Source organism: Drosophila kikkawai, chromosome X, assembly GCF_030179895.1.
Source record: "Drosophila kikkawai strain 14028-0561.14 chromosome X, DkikHiC1v2, whole genome shotgun sequence".
Classification (NCBI taxonomy): domain Eukaryota; kingdom Metazoa; phylum Arthropoda; class Insecta; order Diptera; family Drosophilidae; genus Drosophila; species Drosophila kikkawai.
The window spans coordinates 17,473,557-17,494,712 of NC_091733.1; the positions used below are offsets into that span (position 1 = coordinate 17,473,557).

Consider the following 21,156-nt stretch of genomic DNA (forward strand, 5'->3'; position numbering starts at 1 on the left):
CATCGTTGGAAAACCGCTTTCAACCTGAAACCGTATATGGGGAATGGAAAGGGACAGACGGAGACAGAGAGACCCGGCGACTCATGCAATAATTGTATTGTTGCCTTTATGGGTCTCGTCTTTGGTCTATTGCGCACTGTCGTCTGCTGACCATAATATGTGTGTGTTCTATTTCTTTTTTTATGTTTACCTTCTATACGTTTAGTCTCTATACGTTTACCGTTGTTCTTTAGGTGGAACTTTTGGCTTCTTTCATTTTGTTTGAATCAATTTGCCATGCGGACACTCCTTTGCGTTAATGTGTCGTTGTCCTCGAAATCGCGTTCCCCTCGAATCACCTTTCATTCTCCCATGTTCATTCCCCTCTTCTTTTGCCGCGTTCCATAGTCCCGCATTATCCTGTTTGGATTCAATTAGTGTCGGTGGGGGAAAATGCAAAGTACACACTACCGCAGTCGGTAAATAGTACTAACATTAATTCGACGTCGCAAATTATATTGCTTGCTGCCACTGGAAATGTTCCTTCATTTGAATTTATTTATTTAATAAGTATTGGGAATTTTTAATAAATTTACTGAAATGATTATATTACATCAAAGGTTACAAAGATTGTAAGCCTTTTTCATATTGTTTTAACGGTATTTTCGGTGTAGTTCCATTTAAGCCTGGAGCTTATTTTTAGCCGATCTGCTGTTTTTGGCGGTTGCTTAATTTATATTTGTTGACTTTAACCACCTTCGCACTTTAACGCTCTTGATAAATGTGTGCAGTTGTAAATTAAGCTTAAAAAAAAAAACAAAAATAAAACAACGCTGCCATATGCATAAATAAATAAAACAGGCTACGACCCTATTGTTTTTTTTTTATTATTTTTGTTTTTGTATATTTTTGTGGCCGATAAAAAGCCATTTTAAAGTGCTGATAAGATTAAGGCAAGAAGAAGCATGAGGAACAGGCTACCGAATCTTATCAGTCAGCAAGCAGCAGGCATTGCCATCTCTTTTCCGCCCGCGTGCACTCCAGAAACTGCAGCTTTTCCATTCCATTCCGCCACGTTCCGGCACAGGCGTTCTTTACGAGGCATTATGTTTCAGTTCCAAAGCCGCAAAAGCGTCGACGCATTCTGCTCAGTCGCATCGCTTGCTCCCTCTCTTGCGTAGCGTTCCATTGCCGTTCGTTCCGCTGACCCGCTGCGACGCCGTGCGTCAGCGATAATAACTTTTGGAACTCTGGTGTGCTCTGTGTTTCTATCCCTCCGTTTCTGTGCCGCCACCGCTGTTTCAGTTTCGGTTTCAGTTTCGGTTTCGTTTCCCCAGTTTCTCGGTTTCTCGGCTTCTTGCCTTCCGAGTTCTCAGTTCATTCGCAACCTCAAACGCGGCCGCACATGTTGCACGCAAAAATATACAAATAAATAAATAAAACTGAAGAAAGCAGACGGACAGACAGTAAAGCCAAAATAGCGAAATATCCAATCTGAGGAAAAGCCCTCTCCCTGACATCTCTCTCTTTTGCTTCATGCGCGGTGTGTGCTTTTTGTTTTCCTTTTTTTTTTGGGTGTCAAAAAATAACAAAATAAAAATAAGATACGCAAAATGCTGAGCTAAATTTAGCCAGGTCCAAAGAAAAACGAAATGTTTGAAAATGCAGCAAAAACGGCAACAACGGCGGCTGTTGTTTAAAAACCAGCACTAATTTATTTTCAATTTAAACGAGAGCAGGCAATGTGACTGTGAAGCGCCAAAAAGCACGAAAAATCAACGCTAAAAACGCTTAAAAAACGCATTGGAGTGAAACGATCCAGAAAACAATTAAATAAAACGAAAAAAAAACAATAACAACAAAAAACTGTGCCTTTGGGACACTTGATAATAACTTGCTGACAAAAAATACTCTAGCGAAAATAGTAGAGTATTAAAAAAGGGTAATTAAAAACCTGATGGCAACAACAACAACGGCAGCGACAGCAGCAGGCGCTGCGCCAGCGCTAAATCTACTGTCCACCACCCAAAACACAACGCTATTCAACAACAACAACAATAAAATTAATAATTGTAGTAGCAATAACAACAATAACAGCAATGTCGTCGTGATTAGCCAGCCCATCAAGATACCGCTGAGCGAGCGCTTCTCGTCACAGACCTCCACGGGATCGGCGGACAGCGGAGTAATTGTTTCCAGTGCATCGCAGCAGCAGTTGCAGCAGCTGCAGCTACCTCCGCCGCGCAGCAGCAGCGGCTCCCTGAGTCTGGCTCAGGCGCCCCCCGGTGGCAAGTGGCGCCAACAGCAACAGCAGCAGCATCAGCGACAGCAACTATTGCTCAGCCAAGATAGCGGCATCGAGAATGGAGGAGGAGGAGGTGGAACGGGAGCCACGCGCAAGAAGCCAGCCAAGGATCACGCGGCAGCCACCTCCAACACATCCTCCTCGGTCGCCTCCAAGGAGTCGGGTCAATCGAGTAGCGAAAGCCTCGGCAGCAACTGCTCGGAGATCAATCCGGAGGAGACGCCCCTGGAGACTCGCCGTCGAGTGCGCGCCTCCTCCGCCCTGGAGCTGAGCAGCAGCGGCAGCACGGATCATCATAATCCGCAGGGTAGCGGCGTCGGCAGTGCAAACATCCTGCGCAGTCGCATCAAGTACAAGAGCACAAACAGCACTGGCACCCAGGGATTCGATGTGGAGGATCGCATCGATGAGGTGGACATTTGTGACGACGATGATGATGACGACGATGTAGTCGATGTTGATGATGAAGAGGATGATGGCGTCAACGTGGACGACGTTGAGGAGGCGGACAACCAATCGGACAGCCAGTCGGGCATCATCATAAACCTAAAAAGTAGCAGCAACCAAGCGACAGAGGAGGCGTTGAAGCTGAAGGAGAAGCTGGAGGAGAAGGAACAGCAGAAGCAGGAGAGTAGCTCTAGGCTCCTGCCACCGGATCAGGCCCAACTGACGGTGGCAGCTGCCCTGGCCCGGCGACGGGATGCCAAGAGCCTGGCCACCGACGGGCAGATCTACTTTCCGCTGCTCAAGATCAGCGAGGACTCGCACATCGACTCGAAGCTGATCAACCGCAAGGACGGGCTGCAGGACACGATGTATTACTTGGACGAGTTCGGCAGCCCGAAGCTGCGCGAGAAGTTCGCACGAAAGCAGAAGCAGCTGCTGGCCAAGCAACAGAAGCAGCTGATGAAGCGCGAGAGGCGGAGCGAGGAGCAGCGCAAGAAGCGCAACACCACCGTCGCCTCCAATCTGGCGGCCAGCGGGGCCGTGGACGATAGTATGACCAAAGAGGATGAACCGCACTGTGATACTAGCTCTAAGAGCAAACATAACTCTGTACCCAATCCCCCAACCACCATTTATCATAATCATCATCTCGTGGTGGACGTGGAGGAGGACGTGGACGCCGGCGCAGATGAGGCCGTGAAGATGCGCCGTCATAGCCACGACAACCACTATGACAGAATACCCAGCACCCGCCCCAAGAACGATCACCAGTCGCAGGACACCGCCGCAGAGGACATCGAGCAGGGAGCCGAGCCCAATCTCGAGGGAGACGCTGACGGTGACAGCGACGAGAGTGGCGAGAATGTTAAGACTGCCAAATTGGCCAGAACACAGTCCTGCGTCAGTTGGACCAAAGTGGTGCAAAAGTTCAAGAACATTTTAGGTAATCATCCCCAGCACACCTGCTTTAATCAGTTTTCAAAATAATGCAGAAATTGATAAAAGATATTGGGGAATCGGTTTCTGGAATCAAAATCTAGATATTTTATGACCAATGCAAGGCGGTAATACTGATCAGATATTAAGTAAAAGTCTGATAAGAGATACCTAATAATTTATCAGTTGCTCTAATAACTATTTACTAAAGATTTTATTTTTTAAAAACTTCATAAATTATATATAATGGTTAAGAATTAAATCAATTTATATTCAATCACTGTGGCAAATTATATATTAGGTTGGCGTAATTTTTTAAGCCATTAACCACAAGAGATTTTAATATAATTGTATATAATTTTTAGCTGTTACACATACCATATTCAAGGCCACATCAATTGGGCCTAAATGTATCTACGAAAGATAATTGACTTTAAATTATAAAATAAGCTAAGACAGATTAACTTTGTGGAGTCAAAGTATAGTGCATAATGTTTTTACCTACCATATAACCCTGATTTTCTAAAAATGTTTCATTCTTTCTCTTATTTTTTTAGGTAAGTGTTGAACGAATGGAAACAATTCCTCATAACTCCCTCCTCCTGATGACTATCGGGTGAGATTGTTCTATGTACACACACACATATACAAAGACTTTTATATGTAGATAAGTATTATTATTATGATTCTTTGGGGTAAATACATATAAATGTTTATATGACGATGGAAAATTTTCGGGGATTTAATGGAAAGTGATAAGTGATAAGTAAAACGTCTGTGTGTGAAAATTCTTGATTGGTCTATGAATGAAATTATAGAAGGATGATGATAATGACAATTGTCTACGTCTACTTCGTGGAAAATTATAAATTTGTGGGATTTATTATGGGAATATATGAATATATACAAGTCTATGTGTATATAGGTCGTTGAACGAGTGCACTTTTCTGATAGCTTTGTCAAGTTTTTTCCTCTTCCCCTTCTTGTGTGATAAAACAAAAGCGAAAATATATACACCAGAGCGGAAATGTTCAGGGATCTCTCTCTGTTTATTGCCCATATAAAAGGCGATCTTGTCTTTATTGTGAAAAGGCAGGCGTAGATAAGGGAAATGGGAATTTTCTCTACAACAGGCCATATTTCTCAGTTGTTACATTTTCCTTGGTTGGTTGATAAGAGAGAAGGAGATGGAGCAGCAGCACTGATTTATGCCAGCAGCTGATGTTGATTCTTTCTCGTACTTTACACATTATTCTTTATGACTGGCAAACTTTGGATTATAAATATAATGTATATAAAGTATATATACACTTAATACGTGTCTGATAGTACAAAAGAGACTACATTGCTTAATACTAAGTACGCAAAAAGTGACAATCCAAAATCAGGGAAATGAGTTTACCAAAAATTTAACCACAATTGGGTAAATAATTATGCAATTTGTAGAGTAATTTTGATACTTGTATTTGTACACCTAGTAGGGTTTCAATTTCACATTCTTACATATTTAATTATTACGTATGATATACTGTTTACTGTAGGCTGTTGTTGCATCATTTTGGAATCTTGTACCGCGGCAGTTTAGCGAAGCGTTAATAACGCTGCTGTGTGAAATATAACAAAGCCCTTGCATTACGATTTTATTTTTACTTTATGGGCACAAAGGCACTGTGTCACAGCGTGCTTGACACCTACTATGTAGTCTCAGTCCCAGTCCCAGTCCCTATCCCACCCATCAGCTCATCTGACAACACAGCTTCCCAACTTCTCAAGTTGCCGTCTCAGTCTCCATCCGGCCAGAGTCGTATAAATGATTTGCAGCTTTCGCAGATGCTGAGTGATAAGAATGTGGCTGACGGAGCCTTTTGGCTGATAATGGGGCCTATATAGAGAGCAAAATCAAGCGGCAAACGGGAGATTTACCAAAAATTACAATATTTTGTATCTTTACTGGAATTTTTATAAAATATTTAAATTGCTTTTAAAAACTAAAGTTTCTAAACCAAGGGTGCTATTAAATCTATAATGGTGTATATATAAACCTTTAACTATCCCTCTGTAAGGCCTAGTTAAAGTGATCTTAGATTAGAACAGTTAAAATCAAGTGGTTATATTTCTTACACTCTATTATTATATATATACACACCTATGGGGGAGTGAAAACCAAATCTAGATCCGAATTGGGGATTTGGGAGCAGAGATTACCCGGTCTTAGTTGTTGTTGCTGTCATTCCGCGCGACAATCACGCGCTTCTCGTCTCATTCAACGGATGACAGGGCGAAAAAAAAACTTTTCCAAAAATATCAAAGCCAGCAAAACATACTACATATATTGAACTCGTGAAATGATTTCTTTTGCGTTCACCAGAATATATGTATTTAAATACATGAGTATATATATATAATATATATATATATATAGACTTATATGCGTATTCATTAAATTTGTGACCAAAATGGAGGCGTGTCTCTCCTCGCTAAGCTTGTTGATGTTGATTTTTTTTATTCTTCTTCTGGTCGTGTGTTGTTTTGCAACCTCCTCCCCTTTTCCTGCCCTGCCTTAATTTTATTTTTTAGCCATTGATTTGAGGCGAAAAAAATATGTTTTTTTCTTGGCTTTGCTGGGGGGGTTGGGAGAGATAACGAGGATTTCGATTTCGGTTTCGTTTTCGAAGAAGCGATGGCAACAGCAGGCTCATCAGTAGCTGTTTTATTGTATTTTGTTTTACTATTTAATAAAAGACACAGCCTCAGCTGTTGCTGTGCAAAATTGTATGATCAAGTTGTTAAGGGAAAAAATCCCTCAAAAAATTCTTTTTAAAAAGTGGAAAAAGCACAGAGAGCAACCTGTTGTGTTGCATCTACACTACATTTTCGAATTGTTGAATAATAAATTGTGTATAAATTATAAACATTTAATATCTCTATGCCTTTTGGTATATTTTTGGATGCAAAAAAACGAAAGAGAGACGAAAATTGTATGTGAGGAATTTAAAAGGTTTTCGCTTTTTGTTTTCTTTCTTTCTTGTTTTGTGCTTTTAGAGTGGAAATAATTAAACGGTTTATAAATAGTTCATAATCTTTATTTTGCATCTATCGACTGCTAGATGGGCCAATAGCAGGTTTCACTGTACTCTGCCGATGGAGAGATCCACTGAGTCACATGTTGTTTTTTAATGTGCCTGCCTTTGCTCAGCTGTTTTTTCCATTGATGTTTTTGCTTTTGCCTTTGCTTTTATTTTATTTTATTTTCCTTTTTTTTTTTTTAGCAACTTGAATTTAGCTACACGCTTGGCTTATAGTTTAAACAGCTGCGATTTGAAGAGTTTGGTGGGTCATCGTCTCTGTTTTCTCTTTGTTTCTCTCTTTTTATCGATTTCTCTTATGCAAAAAATGGCTTCCCTTGGGCTTTGTTTTTTGTTTTTTTTAACAACAAATTCTCTGCCTTTGCTTGATTTTATTTTGCATTTTTGCTGTGTAGTTCTCAGCACTTTGCTGGCTTCTTGGCGAGAGATACCAGGCTGCCACCTAAAAGTATGCTTCAGCAGGTGCATACTTTTAGAAAATCATACATATAGACCTCCTCTTCTTGTGTGCTGCTTTGGCGGTGATAATGCTGCCAAGAGTGATAATGGCTGCAGATCGCAGATCCGAATGATATTGCCAAGAGACTGCCTGCATCTCGTGATCTTCGCCCGCGTGGTGTCGTCATCTGGCCTGGCCAACCCTTTTCCCCAACCCAAAAATAAAAAAAATCACTCGTTGATCGACAGGTAGCGACGTTAGCCAAAGAAAATAAAATGAAATCAATTTTAATTTAATTTCAATTTGAATTAAATAAACATCTTTGCTGGTATGTGTGCGTATATGTATTTTTTAATTGCCAGCAGAGCAGCGAGCAATGCAAGGTGCAAAAGGTGAGGAATTTTGTGCTGATTTAGCTAGGGAAAAATTTTATTAATGCAATTATAAGGGCATACTTTTCGTATTTTAATAAGCTTGCTAAAGGGGTTTTTTAGTTTTTCTAAAACATACTTTCATATATTACAAATCAGGGTTAACTAAAGTAAAACACATGTTTATTTCAAGGACCTACCCCTATATACTATATATCATTGATTCCAAAAGCTCGATTACTCTGTTTAAATTATAGGTTCTGGTATATCCATTTGTTTTGAATGAGTTTCTAGGGCTCGGAATAGATATTTCATGGAATTTGAATTTGGAATATAGGGGGGTAGAAGAGGGTGGTTGTTGTGTTCTGTTCTGTTAGGTGCTGTGTGTGTGTGGGCGTGGGTTGTGTTTAATTTTAGCCGAAAGAGTTTTGTTAATTTGCTTTTGGCACGGCTCTGGCCGAGAAGCGATGACTCCATACGGCCATATAGAGGCATATAGAGGATAGGTGTTTTTTTTTCTGATAGATTCAATGATTTGGCCTGTTTTCTTTTATTGCACTCTATCTCCCGTCTTTGCTGTTTTCCTTTGCCACCCCTTCTGGGTGTCCAACACCCCCAATTGCAACCCCTTTTAGCGTGGCCAAGTGGTGCCAACTGCTTGTATATCGATTAGTTTCCGTCGACCGTTGGCGGCGGCACAACAAATTGCTTTCCCATTTGGACAGCTCCATGTGTCCCTCCCACCGCCCCTTCTCCTCCGTCTCCTTCTCTTCTTTTCGGTGCAGTTTTTCAATGTTTGTTCAAGGATGGAGAGAGGTGTGAGTGTGTGTTGTGTAGCCTATTGATAATTTGATTGATTTAGCCGCGCGTAGCTCTGAATAAATTTAATTGATTAATGTGAGACTAGGAGAGCTAAAATAGGAACGATGTACACCTGATGATCAAATCGATAAACGCAAATGGAATTGCGCGTAAAAGCCAGAGGCGAAAGAGTTTGTAGAGAGAATATGCTAAGATGTGTCTTTAGATTAGTTGTGAAATTCCTTAATTATCGAAGCTAATCGATATTTATAAGCTAGCAACTTCAGGGAGTATAAATGTAGATTAGTTAAATAATTCCACAAACTATCGAATCAATTCGATTCACTATTTAAGTTTGAATTTGTATGAAGAGTGAATGTGGGTTTATAAATATAAATTAGTTTCAAAATTCGAGGTAATCGATACTTACAAACTATTTACTTTATGGACGGTGGTTGGAATTAATCGATATACAAAATTGGTTAAAATTATATATTTTTGTATAGTAAGTGGCATCTAGTAAATGGTAAATTGTAATCTTAGAATTTACAAAAAGGCATATCTAACCATCTCTCGGTATGTTCTCCTTTTTTTTTTTTTTTTTTTTTGTGAGGCAATGAGAAACAATGTCAGTGCCAGAAGCGGGTTAAGTCTACTTGGCCTTTTTCGATTTTATTTCATTAAATTTGTTGTTCTTCTTTTAATTTTTGTGGCAACTCTTTTAAATTGGTTCGTTAAAATAAAACTAAATTTGATTACGACTCTTTGGCTGCGTATATGCACAATACATAATATCCTTTGATTTGTATTGCTCTTCTTCGGCGCCCTTTCTTTGGGTTCTTCTCATTTTTCTGGTTCTTTGCTCTTCGCACTGCTCTGCTCAGCCTCTGCCTCTTTCTCCCGATCGCATTGAACTGTCAGTTGTCAGTCGCAAAAAGGTCGTAGCACACAAAAAAAAGATAGAATAGAAAAGCAAAGGGGGCGGCATGTGGCACGCTGCGCCATTAAGGGGGCGTGGCTGTCGCATGCTTGACCACGCTTGGCTGCGACTGTCTGTCTTCTGTCTTTTGGGTCTATCTTCCCTGGCCTTGCAGTCCGCAATTTCTCTGCAATTAAAAATATTTAACCCCAAAAATCGCAACAAATTGCTCAAAATAATTATCAAATATTTGATTATTTATTATTTATGTTTTCCTTTGGCATTTGGAAGCGATTTAAAACGCGCCAAACTCGCATGCGTTGGGGCTTACAAACGATCGTGAATTTCACGTGTATTGTGGATTGTGAATGTGGATTGTGAATGTGGATTGTGAATGTGGATTGTGAATGTGGATCGCAAGCGATCAAACTTCGGCTGGCATTCGGGTGCCACTTAGTGTCGCCAAATATCTAGCTACAAAGAGTAGCTTAATTACTAAAAAAAAAATACTTAAAAAATAAATATAAATTAAATTAAATATTGGGTAAATTATATCGTAAAGATGTAGCTTAATATTAAGTTATTCTTAATTATTTTCCATTTTTTTTTTCTTTTTATATTTTTTATTTCCTTGTTTCTTCTTTATTTATCTTATTTTTTTGTAGTAAATAGTTTTGAAAAGTAAATAAAAATAATAATGGAAAGACAACAACAAATATATTACTTTCCAGCCTCGTCTCTATTTTTTCTTTTACAAACTAATTAAATATACATGCTAAAATGGCATCACGGTCGCCATCTTCGTGCTCCTTCGTGCATCTTCGCACCTTTTCGTGTCTTTGGCTTCCGATCGTCGTCCTCTGTTTTTTGCATTCTTTTTGGCCAATTGTGCAACGGAGGCTCGAGCGATCAGATCGTTGGGATCAAGCGGATTTCCCTCTCTGTTTTTATTCTTAAAACAAAATAAAAAAAAGTTAAAATTACCGAAAATCAATTAAAAAACTCGCTGCTAAATCGCTTAATCGAAGACTGTGCTATTTTTTTTTTTTTTAGTTTATCATTTAATTGTTGTAATTTGTGTGATATATATATTTATTTTGTTGCTATTGTTGTTGCTGTGCCGCGTGCTTGCACTTTTCTCAACTTTTTATTTTTATTGGTTATTGCCTCTTGGCTGTTGGATATTGGCTATTTGAAGATCGATCAGTCGTCCGATTGATCTCGAGAAACGTCAAAGGAACCGAAAATAAAACTAGGCCACAGCAGCATCAGCACCAGCACCAACACCCGCTAGCTGGCCGGGCACAGTGGTTCGGTGTTGCTCTGGTTCGGTGGTGCAGGCTCCGGCTCGACTCCGCCGGCAGTCTCAAGGTGGATAGGTCACAGGTTGCGGTGCCCGTGGCGGTGCCGCGTGGTGTCCGAAAGGTGGTGCGCGTTGTCCGCAAGAAGAAACGGCCGTCGATCGGATCCGTCAACAACAACGAGGCCAGCGAATCGGATGGAGGAGCCGCCTCCGGTTCGGGCACAGCAACGGGAACGGGTACCACATCCATTCGCCAGAACTCTTTAGACAGCAGCTCCTCCTCACTGGCCAAACCACCGGCAGCGGCAAAAGCGACAGGAGTTCGGAGCAAAAGGGCCTCTCTGAGCGGAGCTCCGCCCACTCAGCCTCTCGCTGGCACCAAGGGCAAAAGCAAGAGCAAGAGTAAGAGCAACGGGAGATCTTCCAGCGAGGAGAACGACAAAGACGACTCCGATGATTCAGAGTCTGGCGAAGAGGACAGCAGCTCGTCCAGCGCCAGCAGTGAGTCGGAGACCGACAGCAGTGCCTCCTCATCGGAAAGTGGCAGCAGCAGCAGTAGCAGCGGCTCGGACTCTCGCCACACCACCAAGTCTAAGGCTGCCAATGGCAAACACAAGCCTTTATCCGCTGCCGCCAAGGCGGCTCAGTCCGCCTGCTCGTCCTCGCTGGTGGTGGCCGCCGCCCTTAAGAAGACCAAGCCCCTGAATCGGTCCAGCGGCAGTGGAGCCAGCATCGCCAGCATCGGTGGAGGCGGTGGAGGCGCCGGTGGCAAGCAGTACAAGGATCCAAGTACAGAGATGAGAGCAACCCCCCACCGAAATATCATTTCCCCGTTCCCCAAAACCTCAGGTCCCAAGAGCACGGCAGTCCGTCCATTGATCGCAGCAGCAGCTGCCCGCTTCATCTTATAGTCATCATCATAGTCGTCATCATAGTCATCAGGGCCATCATTATCATTGGCATCTTTGGCGCCAATGCCAAAATTAATTGGGAAAAGAGAACTATAACAAAATAAATAAAGGCAAAGGAATCGGTTCACAGGGAATGATTCGGCATACAACCAGAAATCAGGCATAATAATTTTGTATTTGTGACACAAAATAATTAAAAATTTAGACAAAGCTGAAAGCGTTACAAGATTTTGGAGGAGAAACTGAAATATTTTGAATTAAGGTTAATATTTTCCCTTTATTTGTACTAAAGGGTTTGCCTAGAGGGTTAAGGTTTAGCTTTTTATATTATCTCGATTTTTGTTTGTTTTTTTTTTTTTTACTAGGAAATTTCCAAGATACCTTTTCTACATAACTCATGGGGTTTCTCAATCATATATCTTCCCTAACTAGCTCAACTTCTCCGCTCTTTAAGCTCTTGTCCAGTTTTCCCACTAACACATTCTACGGAGACCAAGACTCCTCCTCTCTGACTACCTCTTGATTATAAATATATTTATATTTAAATATATACACATGTGCATGGTTATATTGGCTGTAATAGGCATGAAGCAGCTGATCGGCAAGCTGAACGACTTGTGGCCCGAGCACAGTGTGGCACTGTCCATTCCAAAGGAGGTCGATAGGAGCAAGGAGAAGCTGGAGGGAGCCTGGGAGACCACAGGTGTATAGCTACTAGAAACTTAAGGTTGGGTGGGTAAACGCAGAGAGATTGCTGGTGGAAGTATCTAGAGGTAAACAGCTTAAGCACCAGCGATTCTCTCTGAGTAAATTGAATCTATTAGGTATATGTGTGTGTGTATATACATTATGTATTATACTATATTACATTTATATGTTATATATAGTTATCTAACAACATTTCCTTGGATTCTCAACAGGTCGCGATGGTTCCAAAATCACAACAGTCGTCGCAACCCCCGGCCAAGGCACCGATCGTGTACAAGAGGTCTCCTATACAGACACAAAGGTCATCGGCAATGGCAGCTTCGGCGTGGTGTTCCAGGCGAAGCTCTGCGACACCGGCGAACTGGTGGCAATCAAAAAAGTTTTACAAGACAGACGATTTAAGGTGCGTAATTATCCAGTATTTATATATATTTGTGTGAATTAATTACTTAATTCCCATTGCAGAATCGTGAATTGCAAATTATGCGCAAATTGGAGCATTGTAATATTGTAAAGCTTTTGTACTTTTTCTATTCGAGCGGTGAAAAGGTGAGTTACTTGACCTGGCACAAGTCCGGTCTCCGTTGGGTAGAAAACGAACTGCTGAAGTTGCCAGCGCATACATATATCCGGTAATCTCGATCACTTGGTGCGGATGGGAATAAAGGAGCCACCACTATTATAACTACTACTACTACCTCCCGCCGCACCAAGTTCAATGTTTGGATTACAATATATATTTATTTGAGCGTCTTATCGCTGAGCGTTTCTTGGCAGGTTTCCGAGCTAAGCTTACCAATTGAATTGAATCTTTTTCACTTGCATATCGAAACTGAAACTAAAACTGAAACTGATACTGAAACTGAAACATGGGTCTCAAAGCTGGCCGAGTTCCCCATCGATTTGGGAATATTCGCGAGTGTGCTTAAGCCTCAGGTATCGAAACAGTCGAATTTCGAGTCTCTCAGATCATTCAGCCAGCGAACAACTCTCAATCTTAGTCTCTCAATCTCTCTCAGTCTGTATCTCAATCTCTCATTCGAAATGCTATGTAATAACTGTCAAGTTCAAGAGGAAGAAAGTACTGTGAAGCGTACACCGCATGGTTACAGATAGACACACCTCCTGTGACTCGAACCCCGCTGCTATATGCTAGTTGCTATGCCATGTTGAGATCTATATATGTACGAATCCCAGAAACCGCAAACCCGAAACGCATGTTGAGTGCTCGCAGCTTCATCGGTCAAACTCTCTCTCCCCACATAAATCCATACACGGATCACATACAATAATAATGCCTGTTGAATATATTAAATGTAAATGCTAATCGACTTTGTATCCTTCTCCTGGCAGCGTGATGAAGTATTTTTGAATTTAGTCCTCGAATATATACCAGAAACCGTATACAAAGTGGCTCGCCAATATGCCAAAACCAAGCAAACGATACCAATCAACTTTATTCGGGTAAGTCAAGTCGTCTTTCTCTCTTTGGATTGTGATCTAATACTATCTTTTCAATTGACAGCTCTACATGTACCAACTGTTCAGGAGTCTGGCCTACATCCACTCGCTGGGCATCTGCCATCGTGATATCAAGCCGCAGAACCTTCTGCTCGATCCGGAGACGGCTGTGCTAAAGCTCTGCGACTTTGGCAGCGCCAAGCAGCTGCTGCACGGCGAGCCGAATGTATCGTACATCTGTTCCCGGTATTATCGCGCCCCCGAGCTCATCTTTGGCGCCATCAATTATACAACAAAGATCGGTAAGTGTTCAGTCACCCTCTCTCCCTCTTTCTTGATTAATCAATTAATTATCCCTCTCTTTTTACAGATGTGTGGAGCGCCGGTTGCGTCTTGGCCGAGCTGCTGCTGGGCCAGCCCATCTTCCCTGGCGATTCCGGTGTCGATCAGCTAGTTGAGGTCATCAAGGTCCTGGGCACACCGACAAGAGAACAGATACGCGAAATGAATCCAAACTATACGGAATTCAAGTTTCCACAAATTAAGAGTCATCCATGGCAGAAAGTAAGTGGCGGAGCGTCCCTTAAAAATGATATATATTATATACTACGATCCTTGGCGATTATCGCTTATCGTTCATGTTTACTCCCCGGTCTCGCGCCTCCTTCACTCGTATCTCTCCAGGGAAAGCCAGCCGTCCGCCTCGACCCATTATTTACACCTACCTACCCCCTACTGTCTCCTCTCTTTTCAAAACAAAATGTGTTTTTAACCGAAAATCTGTGTTGTGTATATAAAAACTCGTTGCAGTCACTACTCGAACGCACCCAATTTCCAAATGCCCTAAACCAGAAACAACGATTGAGAGTAAGCCAAGAAACGAATCCGAAATGAATCCAAGGAAAATTTGTTGTCAAAAATCATTATTCAAAAATTATTTGCTGCTGATATAAAGCCATAATTCCCTAATGCCATAATGCCTTAGCAAATAACCCATGAATAACAGGGGAGTTACTAGGGACTAGAGCTGCAAATAAATTGATTCCCTCTTAAAAATATTACAAGTAAATCGATTATAATCGATTAAAATCGAAAATGGAAATAATTAAAATTATTTACGAATTTACATAGAAGATTTTGAAATTTAGATATTTGATCTATCAATAATGTATATAATATTTAAAATTTCGACATTATCAATAATATTGAAAAATATCGAAACATTTTTATTTGATCGATTTATTTTAAAACTACATTTTCGATAATCTTTTTATATCTCTTTCAAACTGTAATGGTTTAAACCAAGATAAAGCCTTTTGGAAACAGAACTTTAATTCGATATATTAAATGGAATAAATTAACGATATTGCTTCGATATATCCCATGTAATCGGGAGACAAAGTTATTTGGGCACAAATATTCAAGCTCAATATGATATTAAATTTTTGAAATTTCAATTTTTAAATATCGAAAAATTTAGAAAATGTTCAAAAAAGAGTTATCCGGTTGTTTTTGTCCTTTTCCACGTATATTGAACAGCCTTCAGATGAAATATAGATACAGCTTCGATATTTTCTGCCTTTCCTAGGCCTGGCATCATACCCTTTGGGGCTTACACCCTGCCAAAATCTTTGTTTAGGTTTCCCACTGTTATTTTTCTTAATTGCACTCGCATAGCTTATCATGGTCAGAGTCTCGCCACTCATTTGCAGATACAGAATACAGCTTCTTCGCGGCTTCTGGCTTGATCTTGTCCAGCTTTTGCCAGCAGCAGCAGCAGCAGCAACGGCAAGCTGTACAGGTGGTGCTCTACATTGGTTCTTTTACATTGATTTGGAGTTGAATTTAATTGATTGTTTTGGTTTCTTGCTCTACTTCTGCCCTCTTGCCTACTTGCCTCTGTTGAGAATGAGTTGCACCAGCGCCGTCCAGGGATCCTTGCGAGGATCCTTGAGGCGTTTGTCTGTCTCTCTTTCGCTTTCCTCTGTGCCCTATTTTTTGTCCTGTCCAAATTGCCAATGATGATGATTGCGTTACTGTACTGCCCCCGCCCTGTTGTCCCGCTGACCTGTTGTTGTCCATGTTCTGTCCCGCCCTGTTTTTGTCCTGCAACAAGATGCTCCTCCCACGGACGATTTGCCCAGGAATGCGCACACACACACACACACACTGATTGATCTCTTGCTCCGTTCTTCCTCCCACAGGTTTTCCGTATACGCACTCCTACAGAAGCTATCAACTTGGTGTCCCTGCTGCTCGAGTACACGCCCAGCGCCCGGATTACCCCGCTCAAGGCCTGTGCACATCCGTTCTTCGACGAGCTGCGCATGGAGGGTAACCACACCTTGCCCAATGGTCGCGAGATGCCGCCACTGTTCAACTTCACAGAGCATGGTGAGTGGATTTGGTGCTGACTCTGATTGCCTGATGTTTGTATTTAATGAATCGCCTCCTCCTCCTGCCACTCCTTTCCACAGAGCTCTCGATACAGCCTAGCTTAGTGCCACAGCTGTTGCCCAAGCATCTCCAGAACGCAGCCGCAACTGGCGGCACCCGAACAACGGCCGGCGCAGCCCCCACTGCTGCGGCCAGCGGTTCCACCAGCGTCTCGTCAACAGGAAGTGGCGCTTCGGCGGAAGGATCCGGCCAGCCCCAGTCGCAGGCACCAGTCGCTGCGGCAGCTGGCACGGCAGGATCGGGATCGGGCGCATCAGCAGGAGCAGCAGTCGGCGGTGGAGCGAGTGCCGCCGGAGCCGGTTCCGGTAATAACAGCAGCAGCGGCGGTGGCGGCGGCGGAGCATCGGGTGCGCCGTCTGCCGTTGCAGCTGCACCAACTGCGCAGCAGTCAAATGCCGCCACTGCCGGCGGAGCTGGTGGTGGTGGTGGCGGCGGTGCGGCGGGCTCTGCTGCTATAGCAGCTGGCTCAATGGCCACGACCAATGCCGGTGGCGCCAATGTAACAGGTGAGTAGGCGGTTGGCCAGCCAGCGGTTTCCTCTCCTTCGCCTCTCCATATGCACCTCCGCATCCCCATCCTCATCCGTATATACGACCTTTTAACTCACCCAATCACCTACTAACCATCCCCCTCATCCTAACCATTATCAGTTGGCGCCAATCTTATGATGAAGCGACCTACCAAATTACCATTGCGTATAAAGCAGCCCTTCCTGCGCAATCAGGTCTCCCCGTGCCGAACTCATCATCCATTATCCGATACCCACATCCACATTTACCCAGCACCCAGCAGCACCCATCCCTTGAACCGAGCCGACCCAGGGAAAGGGAGAGAGAGCCACAGAGCAGTGTGAGAGGGAGTTTATTTGAAAGTCCACGAATAGCAGAATCTTAAGAAGAACCATCATAAGAATCTCAAGAGCAGCCACCTCAAGAAACTACAAGAGAACTCAAGGCCCTAAAGAAATAGAAAATAATTAAAGCCAACACGACGTTAAAACTAGGCCTACAAATATTTCCGTTTATCTTTTTATTTTGGCAGGGAAAAGCGTCCTGCCAATGCTTTGTTTTTTTTTTTTTTTGCAGTACAGTCGGAGCAATAAAACTAGCAGTAGCTGAAAATTTCAAGGGTAAATGTACTTAACAAGAATTAAAAATATTAGAAAAGGTTAGTTACATTCTCAAAGCAAAGCCAGAAAGGGTAATATTGGAAATATGGACATTTGGTTGTTGTAAATTTTCTCTGCCGGAAAATAGCTTATGAAAAATGAAATTTACATTGGGTGGTCACTTTTAAGATGAACATTTCGCGGGCTGGTCACTCGTTAGGATGAACATTCCACGGGCTGGTCAGTCTAAAAAGGGTTGGTCTCTCCATATGCACAGCGATATTAGTGAAACCTAAACGAAATTGTGCCTTTTAATTGCATTTTTTGTTTATTTTTTGGGGATTGGTGTTGCCCCTGCTTCCACAGCTTTACCTGTGTTATGTCATCGTTATCGATAACAAGCCACCTGCTTTCATTATTCTTCATTTATAGCACACATTTTTATTCTATTTCTTTTTTTTAATTTTTAGTGACGCTAATTTTAATTTTCTTTTCGTTTGTTTTTTAAACTTTTTATTTACAGATTCATAGGGGCAATAGTAACATACCTACACACACGTACATACACACACACTTCTATGTATAAATATATATATATATATATATATATATATATATCCACGTATATATATATGTATGGTAATAAACAGCAGCAAGCATATATTTAGAAGCCAAAACGAAAAATGCTAAGCCAGCAGCAGCAACAAGAGAGCAACAATAAAACATAAAAACAAAAAATGGATATATACCACAGCCTACATACAACATATTCACACAATAATTAATAATAAACCTAATTAATGCAACACTGATGAGAAAGCGAACAGCAGCAAAACCACAAACAATTCAAAACAGAAACCCGAATGCAGAAAGCAGAAGCAGAAAAGAGCAAAGCAGCAGCACAAGCTGAAGCGGGAAGCAGAAACCGATGATGCAGAAGTAAAAGTAAAAGTCGTAGGGATACAGAAGCCAAGGCAAACGCAAAAAATATAACAAAAACACATTTTACTTAGGTAAAATTAAATTTATTTTAAATCTAAAATAAAACTAATAAGCATAATAATAATAATAAACAATAATGGTAAATAATAAATAAAAGAAACAACCAACACACATAAATCTATGCATAATAGTAAAGCGCTGATCGATTGTCATTTTAATTATTATATATATATTATGTATTTTCCCTCCTACTTCCCTCTCGCTCTCGCTCTCACTCAGTCTCGCTATATATTAATTATATTCCCATATCCTTTTCCTATTTCTATTATGATTATAATTTTTTTTTTTTGACGCCTAGAAAAAGCCTAAATAAATAATTATTGTATGTGTATATTGAACAGAGTCATGGCATATTTTTATTTGTACCACCTTGTTTTTAGTATGTTTAACTGATAAGGAGACCGCGTATTTAATTAATTACTAATACCAACTGAACGCTAACTGAATAACCGAGAGTTTTGTGTAGTAACAATTAAGCGAAGGCAGCAATTGAATTATGAGCAAATGAACCTTAAATCAAAGCAAGAGTACATACTGATGGCGAAGAGATCGAGGCGAAGGTGGAACACGAAGATAATGATAAAGATAAAGATAAACATAAACATAAAGATAAATATAAAGTTATTGAGGTGGAAAGGTTCAAGAGGATGCTAAGACCTTACCCTAAACAATGAAAGCAAAAGCAGAAGCTGAAGCTGAAGACGAGAGCATAAAGTTAATGTTATGTTAAAGCCTAAATTTAAAGCAAATGATTAAAAAAAAAAACAAAAGAGGAAAAGAAACAAAAAACACAAAAAACATGAAAAAAAAAACAAAAACAAAAGAAGAACAAGAAACAAAACAAAAAGCAAAACTGTTTAAACTATTCATATATATTATAATATATACATAATCTTTATATAAATATAAACAAACACAATTTTTTTTTTGCAAAACACACGCATTATGTATACATACATATATTAAATAAATAAATTATTTTTATTTTTATTAAATAATTATTATTATTATTTTGTAATAAATAAAAGCAAATAATTAATTGACAAACCACATACACTGAGAGAAATGCATCCAAAACCATAAAAAAAACAAACGAGAGAGAGAGAGCGCGCGTGGAAATCGTAATATAATCTACAGAATAATCGCTTATAATCGATTATTATTGATGTACACTAAATATGTTTTTTTTTGTTTTTTTTTTCTTGTATCTGAATATATATGTACAGATATCTAAGCGAAGGATGTATGTATTATTATTTAGCCAGTAGTCGAGATTTTGACGTTATAGAACAGATACACAGATTACGGATACTGGATACAGATGGCAGATGATATCAGTTAGCAGGGACGATAGACGATGATGATGATGATGATGATGATAGCTGGCATCTGAGAACCGACGGTTTAGTTGCAATATGTAGATAAGGTCCAAAATTAATTAGTATTGCATAGTCAGTGTCGCCTTTTCTTCCCCCCTCTTCCCCCGCTCTCCTATCTTCCCCAAAATATTTCCCCACTCAGAGCTGCTAAATATTACTACACTTACTTTTCGTCAGAATATATATATATTACGGTTAGCAGAAATGTAAAAAAAAAGCAAAACAAATGATTGAAGAAATAAAAATGTTTGCATTAGCATAAGCAAGATGGATAACGACGATGATCATGATAAATGATAACAATGGATTACAAATTAGATGGAGAAGTGAGCGAAAAACTTATATATTTATTTCTATAGTTTATTATAATCGAAACCCTAAACTAATTTGTATGCTAATTATAAACGATTAATGGATACACACACACACACGCAGAAGAAAATACATTTTTCCTAGTAATTTAGGCACACACACACAAAAACAACACATAAAAAAACAAAAAAAAAATTAATAAAAAAATAAATAAAACAAAAAAAAAAAAAACCAACAACCAAGCGTACTAAATAAAGAGGAAAAAGAACAAAAAATTCAACACATTTACCTTAATTTTTAATTTTGCTAATTACAAATAAAAAAAAAAAGAAAACAAAAAATCCATAAAAAAAGCGAAAAGAAAAGTTATACTAAATACACACCAACACACGTACACTGTACACGTACACGTACATACGCATACTCTGACAATTGTATATGTAATGCTGTAATAATCATGATAATATATAGAATCGTTGATGATAATGATGAGCAAAGAAGCCGTAATGATAATGATAATAAATGACTACAACAAGATACAACAAATAAAAAGAGAAACAAATACAATATTTAAACGAAAGTAAAACCTTTCCGTTGCCTTTCCTTTATCTCACGTAGAATCTATACCGTAGTCTACCATATATATAATTTTGTTCAGTGTGAGCTCTCCTTCTTTACGTTTTTGCGTTTTCCGTTTTCCATTTCCGTTTCCGTTGGGCTTGGCGGATGTCCTGATGTCCTGTCCACTCTGTATGCATGCTAGAAGAGACCCTCGTTATTGCGCTCGATCAATGTATGTCGTCTATCTCTTTCCGTTTCACAAGAACACTACAAATGGGATCTCTAAAAACAGTGATTTCTCCACAGAAATTTCAACTTTATAATATTCCGAGAAAACTCTTCGATTTTCCGCAAAAATAATGGTTCATTTTACAGTTTTCTAGTTTTTTAGAATTTTATTTAAAGTTTTCATAAATATTACGAAAGGACTGGACTATTTGGAATGTATACAAAGCATTGAATGTAGATAGGTTCCAAATTGATGGGATAAATTGGGTTCTTAGGTTCACGGAAGTAAGAAGTTGGCTTTGGGTTATAGGTTATATTCCTGTAAAGGTGAAACCTTTCAGGAGCCTTCCGCCCTGGGTAAGTCTGACCTAGAGGGCTGAAAAGGGGGGAAACACTTAAGTTTGACTTGGCTCTCCTCCGAAAAAAAAAACAAAGAAAAACGC

At 40.3% G+C, this 21,156-nt stretch overlaps 1 protein-coding gene across 7 annotated transcripts in view; it reads left to right on the forward strand.

The window, feature by feature from the left end:
* sgg (shaggy) overlaps positions 1-21,156 on the forward strand; it is a 59,978-nt gene that overhangs the window by 35,980 nt on the left and 2,842 nt on the right. For 3 of the 7 annotated variants that reach the window (XM_017162497.3, XM_041774982.2, XM_017162495.3), the window contains 8 exons: positions 12,418-12,608; positions 12,671-12,754; positions 13,559-13,669; positions 13,731-13,968; positions 14,037-14,230; positions 15,871-16,060; positions 16,144-16,629; positions 16,774-17,135. In XM_017162497.3, the coding sequence (XP_017017986.1) occupies positions 12,418-12,608; positions 12,671-12,754; positions 13,559-13,669; positions 13,731-13,968; positions 14,037-14,230; positions 15,871-16,060; positions 16,144-16,629; positions 16,774-16,976 (1,697 nt within the window). In that variant the 3' untranslated portion in view covers positions 16,977-17,135. Of the gene's footprint in view, positions 1-1,718; positions 3,675-11,920; positions 12,201-12,417; positions 12,609-12,670; positions 12,755-13,558; positions 13,670-13,730; positions 13,969-14,036; positions 14,231-15,870; positions 16,061-16,143; positions 16,630-16,773; positions 17,136-17,754; positions 20,494-21,156 lie in introns of those variants that run through there. The other 4 variants (XM_017162494.3, XM_017162491.3, XM_070288442.1 and 1 more) reach the window with 4 other exon arrangements.